This window comes from Hemiscyllium ocellatum, chromosome 22 (genome assembly GCF_020745735.1).
Source record: "Hemiscyllium ocellatum isolate sHemOce1 chromosome 22, sHemOce1.pat.X.cur, whole genome shotgun sequence".
NCBI classification, from domain to species: domain Eukaryota; kingdom Metazoa; phylum Chordata; class Chondrichthyes; order Orectolobiformes; family Hemiscylliidae; genus Hemiscyllium; species Hemiscyllium ocellatum.
This window is the reverse complement of record NC_083422.1, coordinates 51880744-51907226: the sequence shown is the minus strand read 5'-3', so window position 1 is coordinate 51907226 and position 26483 is coordinate 51880744. Positions and strand designations below refer to the sequence as shown.

The window sequence follows — 26483 nt, the reverse complement described above, 5'->3', positions numbered from 1 at the left end:
GGAGGTACAGGTGAACTTGTGGCGGATATGGAAGGATCCCTTGGGGCCTTGGAGGGAAGTGAGTGTGGAGGTGTGGGCGCAAGTTTTACATTTCCTGCGGTTGCAGGGGAAGGTGCCGGGGGTGGAGGTTGGGTTGGTGGGGGGTGTGGATCTGACAAGGGAGTCACGAAGGGAGTGGTCCTTGCGGAACGCTGATAGGGGAGGGGAGGGAAATATATCCTTGGTGGTGGGGTCCGTTTGGAGGTGGCGGAAATGGCGGCGGATAATACGTTGTATGCGCAGGTTGGTGGGGTGGTAGGTGAGAACCAGTGGGGTTCTGTCTTGGTGGCGGTTGGAGGAGCGGGGCTCAAGGGCGGAGGAGCGGGAAGTGGAGGAGATGCGGTGGAGGGCATCGTCGATCACGTCTGGGGGGAATCTGCGGTCCTTGAAGAAGGAGGCCATCTGGGTTGTGCGGTGTTGGAATTGGTCCTCCTGGGAGCAGATGCGGCGGAGACGAAGGAATTGGGAATATGGGATGGCGTTTAGCGGAGGAAAAGGTGGGGGGTGGTGCCAGTGTAGTTGCGGAAGATGGACTGTTCCACATATCCTACGAGCGGAGGAAAAGGTGGGGGGTGGCAGTATATTCCCAATTCCTTCGTCTCCGCCGCATCTGCTCCCAGGAGGACCAATTCCAACACCGCACAACCCAGATGGCCTCCTTCTTCAAGGACCGCAGATTCCCCCCAGACGTGATCGACGATGCCCTCCACCGCATCTCCTCCACTTCCCGCTCCTCCGCCCTTGAGCCCCGCTCCTCCAACCGCCACCAAGACAGAACCCCACTGGTTCTCACCTACCACCCCACCAACCTGCGCATACAACGTATTATCCGCCGCCATTTCCGCCACCTCCAAACGGACCCCACCACCAAGGATATATTTCCCTCCCCTCCCCTATCAGCGTTCCGCAAGGACCACTCCCTTCGTGACTCCCTTGTCAGATCCACACCCCCCACCAACCCAACCTCCACTCCCGGCACCTTCCCCTGCAACCGCAGGAAATGTAAAACTTGCGCCCACACCTCCACACTCACTTCCCTCCAAGGCCCCAAGGGATCCTTCCATATCCGCCACAAGTTCACCTGTACCTCCACACACATCATCTATTGCATCCGCTGCACCCGATGTGGCCTCCTCTATATTGGTGAGACAGGCCGCTTACTTGCGGAACGCTTCAGAGAACACCTCTGGGCCGCCCGAACCAACCAACCCAATCACCCCGTGGCTCAACACTTTAACTCCCCCTCCCACTCCACCAAGGACATGCAGGTCCTTGGACTCCTCCACCGGCAGAACACAACTACACGACGGCTGGAGGAGGAGCGCCTCATCTTCCGCCTGGGAACCCTCCAACCACAAGGTATGAATTCAGATTTCTCCAGCTTCCTCATTTCCCCTCCCCCCACCTTGTCTCAGTCGGTTCCCTCAACTCAGCACCGCCCTCCTAACCTGCAATCCTCTTCCTGACCTCTCCGCCCCCACCCCACTCCGGCCTATCACCCTCACCTTGACCTCCTTCCACCTATCCCACCTCCATCGCCCCTCCCCCTAGTCCCTCCTCCCTACCTTTTATCTCAGCCTGCTTGGCTCTCTCTCTCTTATTCCTGATGAAGGGCTTATGCTCGAAACGTCGAATTCTCTATTCCTGAGATGCTGCCTAACCTGCTGTGCTTTGACCAGCAACACATTTGCACCTGGTTCTCAAATGCTTCTTTCTGCAGCCAAAGACTGAACTGACACAATGGAGGCGGTGAAGAATTTCATTATCTTTATCTGTCTATTCTGAGAGCAGATTCCCAAGGTACGGAAGACGGACCTCATTTCCAGGATCCCACCGTTGATCATAAATTAATGGTCAGGCAGCTGTGGTGCTGCGGAAATTGGTTGGAAGAGAAGCTTCATTTCCTAGACGTTTGATGAATGGCAAATTTTCTCATTTGTTTTGGAAGAAATGAAAATCATCTGAAATGCAGTTCGAGTCAGGGAGCACACAGGCACCATTTGCACACTAGCATAATCTGTACATTGAAACTCCAAGGTTGAAATTAGAATGGTTTTACTTTGCATTGAAGGAGATGCAAATTGAATAGTTTTCCATCTGTTGTGGATCGTCTTGAGACAAGGTGCAGTTTTGCAAAAAGAAATATGAAGAAGAGAGTCAATGCAACCTTCTTTGACCCCAGTTCTTACTGAGGTAAGGTAGAGGGAGATGGCCTTCCAAAACACATCAACACTTGTAGTTAAAACCTCATATCGTGTTATCTCAGTGAGGATGATGTAAACTACATGCGCATGTTCCTCATGCCATGAAATGGAACAACATATTGCAGATAGAAGATAATGACAAGAAACATCAATGTAAAGCCATAGACATTGTGCTGAATTAATTTTTCAACTCAACACCCTAACCAGAAGGATGCTGATTATTTTAATGTGGGCAAAAGAATATCAGAAGTACTAACCAGCTAACTTAGCCATCTCTTGGTGACAGAATTACACTCTTCCTGCAAACATAAAAGCAATCAGTGCAACAGGAACTAAATCACCTCTCCAGCCCATTAAATAATATTCATGGGTGCAGAAGGGTAATGGATTTTGTAAACTGTTCAGAACATACAACACTCATTCAGTAAAAAGAACATTGCCACGAATTAAGTTGAGTAAAAAGAGAATGCCTACCCTTTAAAGTCTCACAAACATTTTCCATTATTGAAAAGGAGTATCCATTTGAACATTCACATGCTACTTACCGTAACCAGCAGCTGATGCTCCTTTTGGAATAAGCAGAAAAAAACAAAGAAACAATTTGAAATACTGAACACGGGTTTAAAAAAAACACACACAATGCTTAGCAGAATTCATTTTGTAAAGCTAATGGCAAATTTGTCTCGTCTTATTAGACCACAGGGCTGCTTTCTCATTAGAGAGAGATGTCTGGTGGTGGTTTAACCAGAGGGTCACCACGCCAGAAGCGAGGGGAGAACTTAAGAAGACAACACATCTGAAAGAACCTCAATCACATTAAATATTAACTTTATTTCTGAACCTCTCCATGGTCTTAATTATCTCTGATCCTTTCTCAACTCTGAATCTTTGAGTTATCTGCACACCACCATTGAATGACTTCTTGTGCCAGCCCAATTGTAATTGCTCCAGTATTGGTGACCATGTCTTCAGCTGCCTTGACTCGAATCTTTGAAATCCCTGCCTTTCTTTCCAGTGTTAAGGTACACCTTATAAACCACCTATTTGGTTGCCTGCCCTAATCTTTCTTTGTAGCTTCGTGTCAAAATTTGCTTGATAACTTGTGATGTACTGTCTTAAAATATCCTCTTGACTTAAATTTGAGAATCACATGCACTCTGTGCCTATCACACTGGGGCAGCACGGTGGCTCAGTGGTGAGCACTGCTGCCTTACAGCTCCAGAGATCTGGCTTCAATTCCTGCCTTGGGTGACTGTCTCTGTGGAGTTTGCACATTCTCCCCCTGTCTGCGTGGCTTCCTCCGGGTGCTCTGGTTTCCTTCCACAGTACAAAGATGTGCAGGCCAGGTGAACTGGCCATGCTAAATTGCCCATAGTATTAGGTACATTAGTCAGAGGGAAATGGGTCTGAGTGGGTTACTCTTCGGAGCATCGGTGTGGACTGGTTGGGCCGAAGGGCCTGTTTCCACATTGTAGGGAATTTAATCTAATCTAACTTTGCTGTGAAGTCCCTTGGGACCTTTTACTACCTTAAAAGGTGCTAAACAAATAAAAGTCATCACCGTGGTCAATTCTGATGCTGACAGATCTGCTATTTAGTTCCAACACACTCTACTTTTATGAAATGGAGATGCCGGTGTTGGACTAGGGTGTACAAAGTTAAAAATCACACAACACCAGGTTATAGGTCAACAGGTTTAATTGGAAGCACTAGCTTTTGGAGTACTGCTCCTTCATCAGATGGTTGCCACAACCACCTGATGAAGGAGCATCGCTCTGAAAGCTAGTGCTTCCAATTAAACCTGTTGACCTATAACCTGGTGTTGTGTGATTTTTAACTCTGCTTTTATTTCAGCTACTCATTAGAATTTCTAATTTATTTCTGAACATTACTCGAGTTGGTTTTAATTACTCTGAACAACTCAATTATGCAAGAAATATAATATTATTGTTAAAGCAAAGTCAACAGTTTGCATTTTTAAAAATTTGTCAGAATGGCATGGTCTCTGGGAGAGAAGGGAACAAGTCAAATACAAATTAATACATCTGTACACTGCCCCACTAAACATTCCCTGAGTAGTTTAAACATACACTACATGTCTTTCTACACTGCACTATTTTACATTCCTTAGGCAGATACAGCAGTTGCACAGAGTTCAGCATTTCATTCCCCTCTTAACATGTATTTTGGTTCCAATCTCAAAGATGCACTTTCTACCACAGGTCGTTCTGCTATAACGTGATGGTTGCACACTTGAGCAACCTTGTCTTAGTAAAAAAAAGTACTTAAAGTGTTGGTAACGTAATCATGTTACAACCAACACATTTTAAAATTTTGCGCTTTAGAAACAGTACCCACCATTTGTTAAACGTGTTACAGCGAATTTCTGTTAACAAAACACTCATTATAGCAGAACGACCTGTATTACAATTACATTTCCCAATCTACCTTTGAAAAGCAGCCAATGTGCTGCAAACTATCTAACTGTTACCAACTCCCTTTACTCCTCATTAAGGGCACTGCCAGGCAGTGAGATTTGCCAATCTGTCTGTGCTTCTGCAGTGCCCATTCGCACTCTTAACCGCTGATCTCGCGATGCTACATAGCAATCAGCTGTAGGAACCTCAGTTGATTTTTCCTTGCCTCATTCTAGGAAAGCTGACCATTCTTAGTACCAGACTGAGATAAGGTAACTGACACAATATGTTCACCAATGTTAGTGCTGTGCTTTATTTAGATCAGTCACCAAAGGGAAATTTATCTACTCTTAATCATTTATCGATTTTATTACATTGTTTGTAAATCTTTAAATCTAAACAGTAGCAGGAGGCTCAAAGGGGTTACAGTAACAGGATCAACAGAGAAAGCAAGGCACATTTGACATCAGCCAACTTAGCAGAGGATTGAGTTGTGTGGTGGATTGTGAAGAAGGTTATCTAAGATTACAAAAAAAAATCTTAATCAATTGGCTAAAGAGTGGCAGATGGAGTTTAATTTAGATAAGTGAGGTTTTGCATTTTGGTAAAAATAAGGGCAGACTTATAGAATTAAAAGCAGGGCCTTGGGTAGTGTTGTAGAACAGAGAGATGTAGGGGGTTCAAATACATAATTATTTGAAGTTTGCATCATGTATAGATAGGGTGGTTCAGAAGGCGTTTAACATGCTTGCATTCATTGTTCAGACTTTTGAGTATAGGAGTTGGACCGTTATGTTGAGGTTGTACAGGATGTTGGTGCAGCCTCTTCTGGAATAACGTTCCCTGTTATAGGAAGGACATTATTAGGATGGAGACGGTTCAGAAGAGAGTTACCGGGATGTTGCCAGGAATGAGGGTCTGAGTTATAAGGAGAGGCTGGATAAGCTAGGACTTGTTTTGACTGAAGCATGGGAAGTAGAAAGGTGACCTTATGGAGGTTTATAAAATCATGAGGAGTATAGGTAAGGTGAATGGCAGGATTCTTTTCCCTTGGGTGAGAGATTTCAAGATTAGAGAGGACATTTTTAAGATGAGAAGACAAAGATTTTCAAAAGACAAGAGGGGCAATTTGTTTATACGGAAAGTGGTTCATGTATGGAATGAACTTTGAGAGGAAGTAATGGGATGCAGGTACAATTACAACGTTCAAAACACATTTGGATAAGTACATGAATAAGAAATGTTTGGAGGAATAGGGGCCAACAGGCAGGTGGGACTAGTTTAGTTTAGGATTATGTTCAGCACAGACTGGTTGGACAGAAGGATCTGTTCCCATGCTGTATGATTCTATGACTCTAGAATTTGTACTTATATACCCTCTTTGAAGATGGTATGATTGAAAAATACAGAAAATAAAATATCTTTGAAGTGGGAAGTGAAATATGGGAAATGTGGCAGCCAATTTGCACACAGCAAGATTTCACAAACAGCGGTGCTCTCACGACCATATAATTTGGTTTAGGCACATTGACTAAGGAATGAATATTAGTTAAGGTGCCAAGACAAACTCCCCTAGCTTCAAAATACATTTAGCAGTCAACAGAGATCGCTTTTAGGGCCTCAAGTATAATCAGAAAAGCATCTCTAACAGTACAAGACTCCCATAATACTGGCCTGGGACAGGCTGTATGAACTACATATTCAAGTTCATACAGAAGGAACCCAAATTCTTCTGACTTATACATGAGAGTGCTGCATGCTGCCAACTCTGGCATGGCTGACATACTGGGCCAGAGATAGGAAACAAATGGTCCGCTGGACTACACCACAAGATTTTAGGCACTTTTCCCTCTAACAACGAAAAAAAATTTCCAAAAACTCTAGCATATAGGAAACCTGCCCTAGAATTATGTCCACCTGACCAGGTTGCCAGATATTAGGAACTGCGGTGTTCTGCATTTTCAGTGCCTAGTCCTTTTTGAAAAAATCTCTTTCATGGGATGTCAATGCTGCTAGCATGGTCGGCACTTTGTTACCTGTCCCTAACTGCCTTAAAAATCAATAACTTTCTGGGCCATTTCAGAGGGTAGTTGAGACCTAACCACATGTAGACCAGGCTAACTAAGGACAGCAAATTACTTTTCCTAAAGGTCATTTGGTGAACCAGGTAAGTTTATACAACAACTGGTGATAGTTTAATGGCACCTTTAATGAAACTGTTCATCAATTTCAACTTTTCCCTTGATCATAAGTCTAGTAGAAGTAGAAGAGAGCATGAAGTGGTCAAATCAACACCAAAAATCCAACCAGATTAACTGGCTGTTCAGAGAAGAAGACTGGTCACATTTAATCCAGTTTAGACTAAATGGTACTGCAGATCCAGGCAAAGTGCTTGACTTGGAATTGCTCTCCAGCATGTTAGACAATTACAGTTCTTTGAGTCACCTAGAACAAGGCAATAAATGTGGACTTGCCAGCCATGCTAACATTCAGAAAATTATTTCTTTATTTGAATCACTTCCTGCAACAAGACAATTTGAACCTAGATGGATTTGCACATGGCAGCACAGATAAGCTTAGGAACATGCCAGTGAGGAGTCAAAGGCATATGCCCCATCTCCACAATACTACAAAGTATCCAAACTCTGACACTGTGCCATGTTCAGAGTTGTGGATAGACATTTTGCACGTTAGTTCTCTAAGCAGGTTCAGATTTTCAACTTTGAATTTAACTGCACACTAAGAGGGACTGTTACATATCATTCTGCTCAACTTGTCCTTTCTGGTGTGAACTCTGCAATATCTCCATGGTAGATCATAAAAATAAACCATGAGGAGTCCACATCTATTCACATAAACTGAAAGAAAATCAAAAAGTAAATTCCGGAAATTACACATAAATGATTGTAAAGGACACTGTGCCAAATAAAACCAGACATGACACGCATACTTGGCGTAAAATTGGGCCTGAAGATTTTATAGGCTGAAATTGCGGTGTGTGAAATTAGTAACAAATGTGTTGACGTGCAACTTTTTTGCCCACTGTTTTATAAAATGATACGGACTCATTTGTCTGAAACCCCTTTTAAATTCAACAGAACACTCAGTGACTTTACAGAGAGTGGTGGGTGTGTGGAATGCACTGCCAGCAGTCATAGTAGAGTTAAATGCATTAGGGACATTTAAGTGACTCTTGGATAGGCACATGGAAGATAGTTCAATGAAGGGTATGTAGATTAGTCTAATCTTAGAGTAGGACAAAAGCCCGGCACAATATTGAGGGCTGAAAGGCCTATATTGTACTGTACATTCTATGTTCTATTATAACATATTTCCAAAGCAGGACAAAATAACAGGACAGCAGCAATGAGGGGAAAGGGCTCGGAGACGACTATAACCTGAGCTGGAGTTACTCTAGTGACTACACTTCAAAATTACAAAGACTGCATATATTTGGGAAATCCAGTAGCTGTGAAAGACACTACACATTGCAAATATTCCTCAAGAAGGAGAGAGAGGCAGAGGAGGAGAAATTTGGGGAGAGGGTTTCTGACTGTGCAAGCTGAAGGAAAACTGGCTGAAGGACTCTGTAAAGGAGGCTAATGGAAGAGCAGGAATTACATCAAGCGTCATGTTATAAAGGAATTTGCAGTTGCAGGCAGGTTCAAAGTTAAAAGTAGTGAATAATAAATTCTAAAATGGAATGCAAGAGGAATTTCTTTACCCAGGGAACATTGGGAACATGAAACTCACTATCATATGAAGTTATTGAGAGCTAATAGCTTAGATATACCCAAATGAAAGTGAGATAAATCTACATGGGAGAAATACACTGATATGGCTATTGGGAAGGAGACTCATGTGGAACATTGAAACTGACATGGATCTGTTAGTCAAATCATACATTTGAGAGTTGTACTCACAAAGCAATGTAACTTTACTGAGGAACATCCTTTGTTATTAATACCACACATAGCAATTCCCACCCATTCATTTCTCCCACACACCTCTGTTTTCTTGACATTGTGCAAACATCTTTTAAAGTTTTGCAAGATCCCTTTCACTTCGTCATATTCATCAGATAAACTGAAGTCAAAATAGTACACTAATACCTTTTGTTTTGATCCCTTCTCCCTGTGCCCTGCTAACAAATCCAATCTCGAAAACAACGGTAACTTTGTGTTGTTGAAGAGTTAGGACTAAATCCAGAAGCAGATGATTAAATCTGGGTTTAGGATCTACTTATTTCAATTGGAAACATGTGGCAGCAGAAACCTGGCTTTAAGTCATGTTCAATTCTTTTTTCTTTATGCTGCAGACAAATAATCCCATTTCTCAAACCCCTAATCCTATTCAGTCTTCTCCGAACATCATAATGAGAGACCACGAATTCAACAGAGTTTAGGCTGACTCTATTCTCACTTTTGGGCAGCATGGTGGCTCAGTGGTTAGCACTGCCACCTCACAGCACCAGGGACCCAGGTTTGATTCCAGCCTCAGACAAGAGTGTAAAGTTTGCACATTCTCCCCATGTCTGCGTGGGCTTCCTCCGGGTGCTCCTGCTTCCTCCCACAATCCAAAGACGTGCAGGTTAGGTGAATTGGCCATGCTATATTGTCCCATAGAGTTCAGGGATGTGTAGGCTCAATGCATTAGTCATGGGAAACGTAGAGTCATAGGGCAGGATAATGGATCTCAGTGGGATACTCTTTGGAGGGTCGGTGTGCAGTTCTTGTGTCAAAAGGTCCATTTCCACACTCTATGAATTCTAATTCTAATTCTTGACTACCTACAACAGTCTCAATGAGAATTCTGGAAGAAAAACATGGAAGGTGTGTAATTCAGTCCTTTTACTAGACAAGAGATAGGAGACAAGATTGCATCACCAGTCACCCCTGCTATCCCAACTAGGATCTCCCCAACACAAACACAAATCAAGGGTGGTGAAAGAGGATATGACTTACCTGGACAGCCTCAGAACAAGGGACTAATCATTAAAGGTCAAAAAATTTCTTCACTCAAATGACTGTGAATCTTTAAAATTGGCTACACAAGGGGATTATGGATGCTTCACCAATGAATATCATTAAGGCTCTCAGGATGTTGTGGTTCTGTTCGCCGAGCTGGGAGTTGTTCTTGCAAACGTTTCGTCCCCTTTCTAGGTGACATCTTCAGTGCTTGGGGGCCTCCTGTGAAGCGCTTCTGTGCTGATTCCTCCGGCATTTATACTGGTTTGAATCTGCCGCTGCAGTGGCTGGTATATAGCGTCTAGGTCGATGTGTCTGTTGATCGAATTCGTGGATGAGTGCCATGCTTCTAGGAATTCCCTGGCTGTTCTCTGTTTGGCCTGAGCACCCGAGCTACAAATTTTCTCACAAGCTCTCAGGATGTTGGTGAAATGAAACCTAGAATGTTGTGTACAGTTCTGGCCTTCACATTTGAGGAGGAATCTACTCGTATTAGAGACGAGTCAGGGGAGGCTCATCTGGTTGATTCCCAGAATGAAGCAGTTGTCTTACAAGGAAAGGTCGAGCAGTTTGAACCTATCTTCATTGGAGTTTAAGTGAATGAGGGGTACTGAGGGGGTTTGACAGGATTGATGCTGAGAGGTGTTTCCCCTTATAGGACAATCTAGAACTTGGGGCACAGTTTCAAAATAAGAGGTCGCCAGACAAGTTGGAGATCAGGAGGAGTTCCTTCTCTCAGGGGATTCTCTACTCCAAAGTGTAAGGGAGATTGGGTCAGTGAACATATTCAAGGTCAGTTTGAGCAGATTTTTGATTGACAACGGAGTCAAGGATTATGGGGAGCAGAATGAACGTGGAGTTGAAACCACAATCAGATCAACCATGATCTGATAGAGCACACACTCAAGGAGGTGCCAAGTCCACTCTTTTGCTAAGGTTCACATTTGCTAAGCCATCAAGAAGTGAAGGTAACTCTCTTGGACACTTAATACCCCATGTGTTTGCAGCTAGTCAGGGCAACCTTTCAATTTAAAACGTGGATATCAAGATTATCAATTAGTCTTGCAATGTGGCAGCCTTACACTTGTGAGAAACAACATATACTTCTACACGTGGAACTCTACTCTGCAGGCGAAAGCAACATCTCCGGGTCTTGCATCTTTTTGGTCTAAACAAAATAGCTCAATAGCTGGGAATTCAATTTTGAAGAATCAGACCAGACTCAAAAGGTTAACACTTTTCTTTCTCCAAAGATGATGCCAGACCTGCTAAGGTTCTCCAGTATTCTCTGCGCTTGTTTCCGATTTCCAGCGTTCTCAGTACCTTGTCTTCACATTAATTCAATAGTTCCCTGGTGTACTGTTTATGGAAATGTTCAGACCAATCAGAGCTGACTTGCCAACCAATCAGCACTCTTCTCATGCAGGATACATTATTGTATATGTCCTGATGAATACGAGTGACAAATACTTTGACAGCTTGTCTCTCTCTTTAGCATCAATAAAGTGCAGTATCTTCCCTATATTTTGCTAGAACCCTTTGGATAATAAAATAATGGTGTTGGGGGCAAAATGGCTTTTTGATGGCGACATTGTAATCCATCCCACCAATGTTTACTTCCCAATTAACAGTGGGAAGGCAAGTTTGCCTGAAGGCATGCTGTGTCAGGAAGGATGGTTGGTTACATGACATCCATGTGGTAAAAATCACCAGTAATCATTCCAAGCAGAGTTGGCAATCTGAGGCCTCCCCTATTTATATGATGCCATTCTGCAAAGAGACAGTCCACTGAGCCAAGGGTAGATATGCAAAGGCCTCTTCACTATCTCTGGAATCAAAAAGAGGCTGTGAAGCTTTTCATCTTGAACTCATCTTGACTGATGCAAGAATGTGAAATTGTGGGGGAAATTGAAACATGGCTTTCTCACATCTGTTCAGATAAGTGTAACATAAACAATTTTCAACCTCATGCCACATTCTGTACTACCAAGTTGCTACATGGTCATTCTATTCTACAAAGATTCAAAAGCTGTTCAGGCACTAATGTCTTCCAGAATACATACAACATTTTATTACCGTATAAAAAAAAACTTGGGAGAGCAGGAAAATCCACATAGAAACCAAGCAGGTCCAGTTATTTAGCAGGGCCATTAAGTAGATCAGAGCCCCAATGACAGAAGCTGTTTTACACTGAGTTCAGGACATGGTTGCGACACTGGAAGTAAAAGATTTTATTTATTCAGTGTTTTCTTGACCACCAGCTTTTGAGAATCTTGTAGGTTTATTATTGGAGTTTTGTTTTGTTGGTTTGGGGAGGGGGGCGCGGGGGAAAGAGGCGGATGCTTGTGCTTGGCCTGGGGTGGCAGCCGAGATGGAGAATGCACTCTTGGCTGCAACAGTAGTGCCCCGTACGGATCCAAGAAGCAGCTTTACAAGAAGGCATTAAACACTTAATAAAAGACTCATTTCTATTACTTTCCAATTGTTGCACCTGAATTTTCTAAACTGTGTCAAGAAGGAATATGAAAGAAAGAGAAAGCATTGTGCCTATTTAAAGAGTCAGGGGAGGGAAGCGGAAACGCAAGTGTTTGCTACAAATTGGCAGTGCAATTTATATAAAATTAAAGAGCAATATATTTCCGATAAGTTGCTCATTCCTGAAATATTGTACTGCATAACAAATTAAGCTTTACTTATTATAGCAGGCATAATCGGTAAATTAAAAATATTGTACATATTTAACACGTTAATACATCTCTTTAGAAATGTTGCATACAGGGATTTACCTTGAAGTGTGGAGATTGTTGTGATACAATAGCAGCAGCCAATTTGCACACAACGATTTCCCACAAACACAAGAATTGCCTGTTTAATTTATTTTCTTTAAGGTGATGCTGAGAAAAGATGGTTAGCCACCGCATCAGAACAACTCCCCAGTCTTTTTCACATGGTGTCATGAGAATGTTTTAAACATTGGGCTGAACAACTGGATATCACCTCAACGTCACATCTCAGTGAAATAGCACCCTGATACTCTGTTCCCTGATGCTCTGCAAATAGTGATGAATAGTGAAGGGCAGCTTGAAATCCTAGTCTTATGATGTGAAAGACTGGATTAATACTTACCAGCCAGGCTGACAAAAAAATAATAAAATGGGTACTACTCAATGCAGAATTCAAAAGAATTTTCATTATCTAGAATGTTTTGGGAATTTAGAACTTCTGACCACAGGGAGTAGATGAGGCAAATAGGATAGATAGGAAAGCTTGACAAATATACAAAGGACAAACAATTAGAAGGATATATTGTTACAGTTAGACAATGACAGGCAGGAGGAGACTTAAATGCCAGCATGGACTAGAAGGATGAATCTGTTCTGTGACTTCTACTCAATCCTGGCTTTTAACTGATCCCAGGGAGAATCAATAGTTTTGGCAATGAAAATGATAACCGAAGAGCAGCATGATTGTGGGATTTTAACATATGTTTGGAGATCGTCTTTAGTGATCTTGATTTACCCCTGTGACTTAATTATTTGATCAATGCAACAAATAAGTCTCTCAGGTCAGAGGCATCGAAATGCAGAAACTTATGATTCTAGACTACAAAGGACAATCTTCCTTCCAGCATCTATCTCACCTCTATTGCATCTTTAAATTCATCTTCTGCTTCCGGTTCCTCTGGCTCCTCCAAGGTTCCTACAGTTACTTCCTACAGGGAGAGATCAGAAGCAGTACTGCTTTAAATGAATCATTGATGGAAAAAAAAAGGACAGAGGGAAATATAATCCTTGCAAGAAATAGTGAGGAGGCAATGGCCTCGTGGTGCTATCGCTATTAATCCAGAAACTCAGCTAATGTTCTGGGGACTCGGGTTCAAATCCACGGGTTGGTTGCAATCCAAAACTACTGGATATAGGTTTAGGGTGAGTGGGGGAGAAATGTTAAAGGGATCGAAGGGGTAACTTTTTCATGCAGAGGGTGGTGTGTGTATGGAATGAGCTGCTGGAGGAAGTGGTGGATGCTGGTACAATCACAACATTTAAAAGGCATCTGGATGGCTACACAATTAGGAAGAGTTTAGAGGAATACGGGTCAATTGCAACTGGATTGATTTCAGATATCTGGTCGGCATGGATGAGTTGGACAAAGGGTCTGTTTCCAGGCTGTACGTCTGTATGACTCTAAAAAGGAAGTGGGCGAATAACTAAATCCAAATTGGAGATTACATAGCATGACACTATGAGACAAATCTCAAATTATTCAAATACTTTTGCATGACAAGCTGAATCAAGCAAGCAGTTTTTAAAAAATTATGCAGGTACAGGATGTGGGTGTTGGCTCAAAGGCAAGCATTTATTGAGTATTGCTGAATGCCCTTGCAGTGCACTGCTTGGGAGGGACGTCTACCATTTTGACTCTAACAGTGATGAAGGAACAATGAAGTTCCCAAATGTGCTGTTTGGAGGGGAGTTTTTTTTTTAGAAGTTCTAGACAAATCACTGCACAAGCCTTTATCAGTCTCCACTGCAACCAACATTTTACAAGCTGCTTCCAAGTTAATAGTTTATTCAAACACAGATAGTCCTGCTGATTTTAATTCTATCATCTTGGGATCTTTGGAAGGATAACTAAAAAGAAATAAAATCACCAATTTCCATTTCCTTTAACAGAAAGCATTTAGCATTTTACAATTCATAGGACAGTGTCAACTAACGCCATTCATATTACTTACACTTAAATTAAAACACAATTATTGTTTGCCGCAGTTTTCACTTGACATTTAGTTATATAATTGTGATCTGAAAGGGGACTCTTGTGGCATAGAGATAGCATCCGTACTCCTGCACCAAGAGATCGAGTCCAAGTCCAACCTGCACCAGAGGTGTGTAACAGGTTGATCAGAAAAATAGTTAAGAGGTGTCATGGAGACCTCTGTGGCACCGTGGCAATGTCCCTACCTCAGGACCAGAAAGTCCAAGGTATACAATAACATCTCTAAACAGGTTGATTAGAAAAGTAGGTTATTAAAAAAAATTGTGATCTGGAATGTATTGCCTGAAAAGGCAATGAAATCAGATTCAATGAAACTTTCCAAGAGAATTACTAAATACTTGAAAGATTTTCAGGGTCACAAAGACTAAGCAAGATTTTAAGGAATGTGAGAAAAGTTTGATAGCTCTTCCTGCCACAAGTTAAAAATGACAAATGAGCTGAACTACAAGATGCCTTGTGCAAAGTTTTTCTCACTGAAGGATAGGTTAGCAGACGGGGACATAAAATCATGCGTAACACCATAAATACCATTCAAATTGTTCAATGTTTGCCCTGCAACAATTTACATGTGGCGGGAGAAGCATTAGGTTCAGGGACCAACTGTGTATTTTAATTAGCCAATGAATTAAACATAATTCAACTTTCCCCGACTCAGTGGGTGGAGTCTGGTACCAGGTAGAAAGGTCAGCAGCATGCATTGCATGGCCAAGGCTGGGTCTAGAGGAGCTGCCTTCTTTAATGTTGCCTGCTAGGCCCACTGGAGAACCTCTACACTCATGCAATGTCTCCTCCCTCTAACCCCCGGCCCTTGCATCCCACCTCACAGGGACTGTGACCCCAAATTCCAACTCCAATAATGGAGCTGCAGTCATTTCTCCCAGTGGTGTCGCTAGTACTAAGGAACTTCAGGCCAGCTGATCAATGAAGAAGTCTCACTTTGAGTCAATAAGATCGCTATGAATGTTAAATGGCTGCAAGCCAACCCACTGGAGTGTGGGCAGGCTCATCCCCAATGTCTAGACAAGCAAAGTGAAGGATGGGAGAACAGGATCCGCAACCCAAGTTTGAATTCTTCCCTATTTCATGAAAGTCAGTAGACTATAGAAAGAGGTTACATCAATAATGATTTTCATGACCTCATGGCATCTCAAAGCAATTCAAACAAAAAAGGTAAAGTGCTGGCCATGAATTGCACCTACTTTTGCTAATGCAGTAGATGATGTGCTCATATCAGGATCACACACAAAAAGTAACAAAATAATCAGAAGCTCTCCAAAGAAGGTCATTGCGTGAACATTGAGTCTCTCCAGATGCCACCACACCAATATTTTCTGTTTGTAATTGATTTGTTGGTGTTAGTTGAAGAACAAACATGAGGACGAGGGCAGTTTCCATACCAACTCTATCATTCTGAATTAGGGCAAGAGGTAGTGGATACACACTCAGGTGGAGGCAAGCAGCTACCATTCTAGGTGTGAATGGTATGGGAAGAAAGAGAGCAGGGGAGGAGTAAATATGCAACAGGGCTAGAAACTGCAGGGGCGACGAGGTGAGTGTAAGAGTACGATTGCAAAGGAGAGAAAGAAAGCAGTAAGGAAGAGCATGAGTAAGGCAAAAAAAAACCTTAAACACAACAGGAGAAAGATTGCACAAGCAAGCAACTGAGGAAAAAGCAAGAGCACACACTAAATCAGAATTTTAAGGCTGAAAATCCTAAATTTATGCCTTTACTCTTTTCAGAGTGAGTTTGTGAAGGTCTGGCACCTATTTGTGGTTTTGCACCTTCTGCATTGGCATTCCAGCTGTTTCCAAAGCACAGCATGCCAGAATCTATATCCTGGTTTCATGTATAAAGTGCCAAGATCTATATCCTCAAATAACACACAAGTAAGACTTCTAACCTCTTGTAACATGCAACATTCCACAACTCACTGTGGTACACAATGTGCTATGGCACATTCACTCCTTTGACATAAAATGGACCACAAGCTGGCTCTTTATTGAGTACAATGCCATAAATTAAAAGAACTACTTGTATTTATTTGGTGCCTTTTGATTTTTTCAAATGTCCCAATGTGATCACAACTTTAATAGTTTCTGCTTTTAAGCGTGTCTTTGTTATGCAAACACTCATTGAGCAAGTTTGACATGTTGGAGCCTCACAAGCAACAAACTTGCAAATCATTAGTTCAACTTTTAGAGTGGTGTTAGAAGGGTAACTATTAGCCAAGTCAGGGGAAAACTAGTCAGGGAAGGTTCCTGTGTACTTCTAAGCAGATAACTAATGCTTTTGGTTGACCAGCACCTCCGAAAATCCAGCCTCTCTTCACAGCTGGACTACTTTTTGCTGCTGGTTTCTTTCTGAGTATGTGCATGTTCCTAGTAGAGAAGGTGCAAAACTGGACCTACTCTTGGGAAATAAGGCAGGGCAGGTGACTGAGGTATCAGTGAGGGAGCACATTGGGGCCAGCGATCATAATTCTATTAGTTTTAAAACATGATGGAAAAGGACAAACCAGATCTAAAAGTTGAAGTTCTAAATTGGAGAAAGGCTAATTTTGATGGTATTAGGCAAGAACTTTTAAAAGCTGATTGGGCACAGCTATTCACAGGTAAAGGGACGGCTGGAAAATGGGAAGCCTTCAAAAATGAGACGACTCCAGAGAAAGTATATTCCTGTCAGGGTGAAAGGAAAGGCTGGTAGGTATAGGGAATGTTGGATGACAAGGGAAACTGAGGTTTTGATTAAGAAAAAGAAGGAAGCATATGTCAGGTATAGGCAGGAGACACTAAGAGATCCTTAGAAGAGTATAAAGGCAGTAGGAGTATACGTAAAAGGGACATCAGGAAGGCAAAAAGGGACATGAGATAGCTTTGGCAATTAGGGTTAAGGAGAATCCAAAGGGTTTTTATAAGGATAAAAGGGTAACTAGGGAGAGAATACAGCCACTCAAAGATCAGCTAGGCAGCTTATGCGTGGAACCGCACAAGTTGCGGGAGATACTAAATGAGTATTTTGCATCAGTGTTTACTATGGAGAAGGACAAGGAAGATATAAAATCTGGAGTAATAGATGGTGACATCTTGAAAAATATCCACATAACAGAGGTGGCGGTGCTGGACATTGAAACATATAAAAGTGGATAAATCCCCAGGACCTGATCAGGTGTACCCGAGAACTCTGTGGGAAGCTAGGTAAGCGATTGCTGGGCCTCTTGCTGAAATATTCGTATCATCGATAGTCACAGGTGAGGTGCTAGAAGACCAGAGGTTGACTATGGTGGGCAGGTTGGAGGGAATCCTGAGGGACAAAATTTGGAAAGGCAACAATTGATTAGGGATAGTCAGCATGGCTTTGAGCATGGGAAATCATGTCTCACAAACTTGATTGAGTTTTTTGAAGAAGTAACAGAGGATTGGTGAGGGAAGAGCGGTGGACGTGATCTATATGGACTTCACTAAGCGTTCGACAAGGTGCCCTATGGGAGACTGGTTAGCAATGTTAGATTTCACGGAATACAGGGAGAACTAGCCATTTGGATACAGAACTGGCTCAAAGGTAGAAGACAGAGGGTGGTGGTGGAGGGTTGATTTTTAGACTGGAGGCCTGTGACCAGTGGAGTGCGACAAGGATCAGTGCTGGGTCCACTACTTTTTGTCATTTATATAAATGATTTGGATGTGAGCAAAAGAGGTATAGTTAATAAGTTTGCAGATGACACCAAAATTGTAGGTGTAGTGGACAGCAAAGAGGGTTCCGTCAGAGTACAACGGCACCTTGATCAGATGGGCCAGTGGATGAAGAGTGGCAGATAGAGTTTAATTTAGTTAAGTGCGAGGTGCTGCATTTTGGAAAAGTAAATCAAAGCAGGACTTAAATACTTAAGGTAAGGATCTAGGGAGTGTTGCTGAACAAAGAGACCTTGGAATGCAGGTTCATAGCTCCTTGAAAGTGGAGTCGCAGGTAGATAGGATAGTGAAGAAGGCGTTTGGTATTCTTTCCTTTATTGGTCAGAGTATTGAGTACAGGAATTGGGAGGTCATGTTGCAGCTGTACAGGACATTGGTTCGGCCACTGTTGGAATATCGCATGCAATTCTGGTCTCCTTCCTATCGGAAGAATGTTATGAAACTTGAAAGGGTTCAGAAAAGATTTAAAAGGATGTTGCCAGGGTTGGAGGATTTGAGTTACAGAGAGGCTGAACAGGCTAGGGCTGTTTTCCCTCGAGTGTCAGAGGCTGAGGGGTGACCTTATAGAGGTTTATAAAATCATGAGGGGCATGGGTAGGATAAATAGACAAAGTCTTTTCCCTGGGGTGGGTGAGTCTAGAATTAGAGAGCATAGGTTTACGGTGAGAGAGGAAAGATATAGAAAAGACCTAAGGGACCATTTTTTCACACAGAGGGTGGTACATGTATTGAATGAGCTGCCAGAGGAAGTGGTGGAGGCTGGTACAATTGCAGCATTTAAAAGGGAACTGGATGGATATATGAGTAGAAAGGGTTTGGAGGGATATGGGCCAAGCGCTGGCAAATGGGTCTAAATTAGGTTAGGATATCTGGTCAGCATGGACGAGTTGGACTAAAGGGTCTGTTTCCATGCTGTACAGCCCTATGGCTCTGTGCTTACACAATCATAGCAGCTGGATGAGAATTTTAGAATTGACATACTGTTTAATTGAGATCTGAAGTAAGCAGATGTATACATGTCAACACTTCATGTATATCTTCACATCTTTCATCTTTTGATCTAATCTGTTCATTTTTTTTGGTCCTTTGTTTGTGGAATTTGACCTCACTGGCTAGACCAGCATTCATTGCCCATCCCCAATTGCCCTGAGGGAGGTGCCACCTTGAACTGCAGCAGTCCATAATGTGCAGGCACATTGACAGCTGTTCAGAAAGGAGCTCCTTTGCATCTGCTGCACTTGTCCTTCTCAAAGGTGGAGGTAACAGATTTGGAAATTGCTGTTGAGAACCCGAGGTGAGTAGCTGCAGTGCATCTTGTAGATGGTGCGCACTGCTGATGATGCAACCTGAGTACAGAAGCAGGACTGCCACCCTTGGAGCAGCAGATAATCCCAAACACACCCAAATCAGAAATTGTGGGCTTAAGTCTCATTCAAAGGCACAGTCTCTCAGAAAACCAATTAAACCAAAGCCACAAATGCCCTTTCCAATGACCAATTGATGGAAAAACAGGAAGCTTCTCCTCAGTGTCTTTGCGCTAACATTCATCCCCAGATTATTATCAATAAATCAAAACTATCTGATCAAAATCAGATTATTGTTTGTGGGTTGTGATATACGCTACATTCTGAGAGTATTTCTTGAGGGAAGTATACACAGGTCTGTGGAATCCAATAAGCTTCTTACCTCTGGAGTACTTCCAGTTGGAGTCACATCCTGGTTTAAACCACCTTCTGACTCAGGCATTGTAACCACTTCCCCTCCAATACCAGCATCGGAACTATAATTCTGTAGTAACGCTACTTTGTAATCGATAATAACTGCAGAATGAAAGAAAAACATAGGAGAGAAAAGATGTAACAATCCATTGCAAAATGTTGCATTTCTTATACCCCACACTCTTTCAAATCAACTCAAGAGCTGGATAAAGCAACGGACTAAGGTGAAAACTGGGATTGTTTTAATGGCCCACTGAGTAAATAAATCTGCCTGGGTTCAAGCTACACAAACTGAGGAAACAAGATGGGGATGAGGGGCACTGATAGAACTGTGACAGAGGCTTTAGAATGAGAACAACAAATGTTCAAAGTACGGAGCAGGTCAGGCAGAATCTTTGGAGTGAAATAAAGTTAACTCTTCAAGTCTGTGACAGAAACAAAGACTTTCAACAGAACTGAGAAACATTTTATGAGCAAGGGATGTGTCCAATAAGGACACATGGAAATCTGTGAAAGAGTGCAAGAACAAGAGAGATTGAACGGCAGAAGACTGTGTGCTGCAAATGTGTTGCTGGTCAAAGCACAGCAGGTTAGGCAGCATCTCAGGAATAGAGAATTCGACGTTTCGAGCATAAGCCCTTCATCAGGAATAAGAGAGCCTCCTGAGAAGACTGTGTGTGCTTGAGAGAGATTTAGATTGCATGTGAGAGACACAGAGAGAGATTGTGTTCAAGAGAGCGAGAGAGATTGCATGTGCTAGAGAAATTGGGTGCGCTCGAGAGAGAGAGAGCGTGACATCGCAGGTGTCCGGGAGAGCGCGAGATTGCGGGTGCTCGGGAGAAATTGCGTGTGCGAGAGAGAGAGAGAGAGAGAGAGAGAGAGAGAGAGATTTCCATATGCAAGAAAGATTCGAGAGAGAGAGACAGAGAGATTGTGGGTGTGAGAGAGAGGTTAATTCACAAATGGCAATGCCACTGAATATCAAGAGGATATAGGTAAATTTCTTCTTGTTAGAAATGGTCATTGCTAAATTTCACTTGCTACTTATCAGCCCAAGCCCGGATGTTGTTCAAGTCTTGCTACGTATGGACAAGGACTGCTTCAATATCCGAGGACTTGTGAAGGATACTGAACATTGCACAATCAGCAAACATTCCCACTTCAAATCTCTTCATAGACGGAAGGAAGGTCATTGAAGCAGCAGCTGAGGGTTGCTGGGCCAAAAGGGAAAACAAAGTGCAAAGAGAAAGAAAATATGGTCTGAGAACATTGAACCCTGTGTGGAGTCCAGAAAGCTGTTCAATGTCTATCTGAAAGATCAGCTGCTGTTCCTCAAGTTGACATCCAGCTTCAATGGCAGAGACGGCAGTAAGCCAAGGACAAACAAGCATGACAGCATGATGGAGAATTAAAATGAGAAGCTACCAGAAGCTCAGCATCATGCTTGTGGACTAAAGGGGAGTGGTCCATAAAGGATCACGCAGTCTTGTTTGGCCTCCTGAGAAGGGAGTACAGATAAAATACTGCTTCATGTTGGTGAAGTGTTTGGGGGCTTTACACGGCGAGAACAAAAGAGATAAAAGGAAGCATTTGTACGGAAAGATGCAATGGGAAGATGATGGGGCATTGAGGTTAACTGAAGGAGACACAACAGTATCATAGCTGCAAATGTGTTGCTGGTCAAAGCACAGCAGGTCAGGCAGCATCTCAGGAATAGAGAATTCGACGTTTCGAGCATGAGCCCTTCATCAGGAATAATCCTGATGAAGGGCTCATGCTCGAAACGTCGAATTCTCTATTCCTGAGATGCTGCCTGACCTGCTGTGCTTTGACCAGCAACACATTTGCAGCTGTGATCTCCAGCATCTGCAGACCTCATTTTTTACACAACAGTATCATACACTAACAGTTCATTCAGCATCCTCAAAGGGGAGGGTGTAGTGATGACACCACATTGGAAATCATAGAATGAGTGAAAGAGGATCCATTGCACACAGAAGCTGCTGGAGTGCAGGGTGAGGACAAGGAAAACCCAATCATGGCTCTGAGGAAGGGGAGATGGGTAACAGTAGAAGTGTGGGAAATAAGACAGATACAATCAAGGATGCTGTCAACCACGGTGAGGGAGAATCTCCATTTAAGGAGAATTTTAAAAAAAAGAGAGAGAACAAATGCAATGGAGCGAGATGAAGAGGAAAGAATGGAATAGAGTCCTTATGGAAGTTTTGGCCTAAGTGGTTTAAAGAAGGGGATAAAAAAAAGTCGAAACAAGACTCTTGCTCTTCATTATTGCAATATCTGTATCACAAAGAATTAGGGTCTTAACAATGAGGCCTGGAAAACACCTCTATAACCCAAAACTACAAGGGGAAAAGGTAGCACAGTAGGTATTTGATTGGATTAGTGACCCAGATTAATGTTCTGGGTTTAAATCCCACCATGACAGCTGATGAACTTTATTTTGAACAATGATCAACTGTCTCCATCTGTCAAAAGTGGAGCCCCTCTCAACACTGAGCAAGTTTCTGGCCTTATGGCAATAGGATATGCTTTCCCAATCTTACAACTTAACACGGAGGCCAGCGGACCATGAAGCAAACCCTCATCTTCACATGAGGCTAAGAAGAAACAGCAGCTGACCGTTAGATTCCTTTTGAAGCATGCATCTCAGGTGATCTATCATTGAAGGTCATAGAGTCATACAGCACAGAATCAGACCCTTTGGTCCAACCAGTCTTGCCAATCATAATCCCAACTAAACCAGTCCTATCTGCCTGCTCCTTGCCCATATCCCACCAAACCTTTCCTATTCATGTGCCCATCCAAGTGTCTTTTAAACATTGTAATTGCACCCACATCCACCACTTTCAGCAAGTTCATTCCACACGCAAACCACCCTCTGTGTAAAACGCTTGCCTCATCCATTTTTTTAAAAATCTCTTTCCTCTCTCCTTTAAAATGTACCCCCTAGTCTTGAAATTTTCCATCCTAGGGAAAAGACAATTATCATTAACCGTATCCATACCCCTCAGTATTTTCTAAACTGCTATCAGATTGCTCCTCAGCCTCATATGCTCCACTGAAAAAAGTCTCAGCCTATCCAGCCTTTCTTTATAACTTAAATCTTCCATACCCACTACATCCTGGTAAATCAATTATTAACAAAACACAAAATGCTGGAAACATTCAGCAAATCAGGGTGGATCTATGGAAGGGAAATCCAGCTGTGTGACCTACGGAACATTCCCAGTGCTTTCTGTGTGTTTATTTCAGGTATTCAGGAACAGAGATACTTGCATTACTGCAATACTTAATACTACTGAGTGGATGTGGTCACATCTTGTGGTATAGCTGGTCAACCAGGTTGATCTCACGCTCCAGGCAAGTATAAAAAAGACACATGAAGGGATAAGAAATAAAAACAAAATCTATTCAGGTGCTAATATCCAATTCTAGCTCCTTAAACTAATAGAAAGCCCACTGCCTTGCAACTATTTCTATTACCTGCAAGGAGAGAACAAGCTGAAAAGTTCAGCCCAGCAGGAAGCCACGTGAGAAATAGAAAAATGCAGTATTTGCCTTTGCCAAGCAATGCTGTTGGCACACACAAGTCCTTTTGGAATACAGCGTGCAGGCAGATGCAAAAGTACAAATGTAAGATTTTCATTCAGATGGAAACATTTACGGAGAGAGGAAGGAGATCACAGCCCACACCAATACAATGTTTAAAAAGAAAACAATCTGAATGTGTAATCTGGAGAGCATGGTGATAAGCAGCGTTAGCAACCGCAGACCCTTAAGTAAGTCACGATCACGGGATTCCTTCCAGTCACAGAATCTGATCTAAAGATGCACCAAAAGCCAAATGCTCATATAATTTACCAAGAGGTTTCAACAATCAAAGTCAAAATGATGGAATATTATTGCACAACAATTCCACATTATATTTTTGTTTCAGGGATTGCATACTCTTCATGGAACCATAGAATGAAATAACACAAGGCTATTTAGCCCATCTGTCTGCACCTTTGAAACAGCAATCCAATTTCATGCTTTTTTCAAAAAAAAATCTGCTAATCATCCTGTTCAGAAATGTAATGACGTATCGGTGGAGCAGGTAGACTTGAATCAGGGCCTCCTGGCTCAGAAAAATGGATGCTACCACTGCACCACAGGGTATTATTTGGGTGTTTAATTATATTCAGGTTGCAGGGACTAACTGTGAATTAACTTACGCTTCTCTGGAAGACTGAAACTGTGGCTCTTGAAGTGCAACTTTATAATGCATCCTTCTCTAAATAAAAGTTGATTCATAGAAACAAGAATTTAAAAGGAATAGGTTAATCAGCCCTTCAGAACTATGCTGTCACTCAATAGGTCACGGCTGATCCTCTTCCTCAAAGCTATATTCCCATTTTCTCCCCATATCCCATGATGCCCATAAAAATCGATAAACTTATCTCCCTTTCTTAAATATGTTCACGAACACAGATTTACTATCTTTTGAGGAAAGAAATGTTACCTCATCTCAGTTCTAAATAGTCTATCTCTGTCCTGAGACTTTGTCCGCTAGTCTCTACACCTCAGCCAAGGAAGTCATCCTCCATGCCTCTAATCTGTCTACCCCTGTTAGACATTTTACACATTTCAATCAAATCCCTTCTCATTTTTCAAAATTCTAGTGAATACACATGCAATCGAACAATTTAGTCTCACAGGACAGTCCTGCGACCCTAGTGTAACTCTACTGTGCTCACACTATGGCAAGTATGGTCTTTCTTACGTGATACTCCAGGTGTGACTTCACCAAGATCCTGTATAATGGCAGTGAGACATTCCTACTTCTGAACTCAAATCCTCTTACAATGAAGACCAATATATCATTTGCCTTCTTAACTACTTGCTGAATCTGATCTTCTTTGAGGGCCCTATTCTCTCCCTAGTTACCCTTTTGACCTTAATGTATTTGTAAAAACCCTTTGGATTCTTCTCAATTCTATTTGCCAAAGCTATCTCATGTCCCTTTTTTGCCCTCCTGATTTCCCTCTTAAATATACTCTCACTGCCTTTATACTCTGCTATCCTATCTATACCTGACATATGCCTCCTTCTTTTTCTTAACCAAACCCTCAATTTCTTTAGGTCATCCAGCATTCCCTAAAAACTACCAGCCTTTCCTTTCACCCTAACAGGAATATACTTTCTCTGGATTCTTGTTATCTCACTTCTGAAGGCGTCCCATTTTCCAGCAGTCCCTTTACCTGTGAATATCTGCCCCCATCAGCTTTTGAAAGTTCTTGCCTAATACTGTCAAAATTCGCCTTTCTCCAATTTCGAACTTCAACTTTTAGATCTGGTCTATCCTTTTCCATCGTGATTTTAAATCGAATGGAATTATGGTCACTATGGCAGTCCCAGTCTATGTTTGGAAAGTTAAAATCCCCAACCATAACCACCCTATGTTTCTAACAAATAGCTGAGATCTCCTGACAAGTTTGTTTCTCAATTTCCCTCTGACTATTAGAGGGTCTATAATACAATCCCAATAAGGTGATCATCCCTTTCTTATTTTTCAGTTCCACCCAAGTAACTTCCCTGGATGTATTTCCAGGAATATCCTCCTTCAGCACAGCTATCCCTCATCAAAAAGTCACTTCCCCCCCTCTTTTACCTCCCTTTCCATTCTTTCTATAGCATTTGTATCCTGGAACATTAAGCTGCCAGTCCTGCCCATCCCTGAGCCATGTTTCTGTAATTGCTGATATCCCAGTCCCATGTTCCCATTCCCTGAGTTCATCTGCCTTCCCTGTTAGGCCCCTTGCATTGAAATAAATGCAGTTTAATTTATTAGTCCTACCTTGTCCCTGCCTGCCCGCAAAGATCAGCAAGGCGGCCTTTTGTGTGGAGCCACAGAAAATGGGGGAGATACAAAACTAGTATTTTGCATCAGTATTTACTGTGGAAAAGGATATGGAAGATAAGGAATGTAGGGAAATAGACGGTGACACCTTGCAACATGTCTACATTAGAGAGGAGGAAGTGCTGGATGTCTTGAAACGCATAAAGGTAGGTAAATCCCCAGGACCTGATCAGGTGTACTCTAGAACTCTATGGGAAGCTAGAGAAGTGATTGCTGGGCCTCTTGCTGAGATATTTTCATCATCAGTAGTCACAGGTGAGGTGCCGGAAGACTGGAGGTTAGCTAACGTGGTGCCACTGTTTAAGAGGGGTGGTGATGACAAGCCAGGGAACTATAGACCAGTGAGCCTGACGTTGGTGGTGGCCAAGTTGTTGGAGGGAATCCTGAGGGACAGGATGTACATGTATTTGGAAAGGCAAGAACTGATTAGGGATAGTCAGCATGGCTTTGTGCGTGGGAAATCATGTCTCACAAACTTGATTGAGTTTTTTGAAGAAGTAACAAAGAGGATAGATGGGGACAGAGTGGTAGATGTGAACTATATGGACTTCAGTAAGGGGTTCAACAAGATTCCCCATGGGAGACTGGTTAGCAAAATTAGATCTCACGGAATACAGGGAGAACTAGCTATTTAAATACAGAACTGGCTCAAAGGTAGAAGACAGAAGGTGGTGATGGAGGGCTGGTTTTCAGACCTGAGGCCTGTGACTAGTGGATTGCCACGAGGATCGGTGCTGGGTTCACTACTTTTT

General features: G+C 42.4%; 1 protein-coding gene across 2 annotated transcripts in view; it reads right to left on the bottom strand.

Moving 5' to 3' along the window:
* Positions 1-26483, bottom strand: part of zfyve27 (zinc finger, FYVE domain containing 27) — a 195787-nt gene that overhangs the window by 122390 nt on the left and 46914 nt on the right. The window contains exons 6-7 of one of the 2 annotated variants that reach the window (XM_060842493.1): positions 19780-19913; positions 13268-13339 (exon numbers count right to left, since the gene is read on the bottom strand). In XM_060842493.1, coding sequence (XP_060698476.1) covers positions 13268-13339; positions 19780-19913 — 206 coding nt within the window. The remainder of the gene's footprint in view (positions 1-13267; positions 13340-19779; positions 19914-26483) is intronic. The other variant, XM_060842494.1, reaches the window with a different exon arrangement.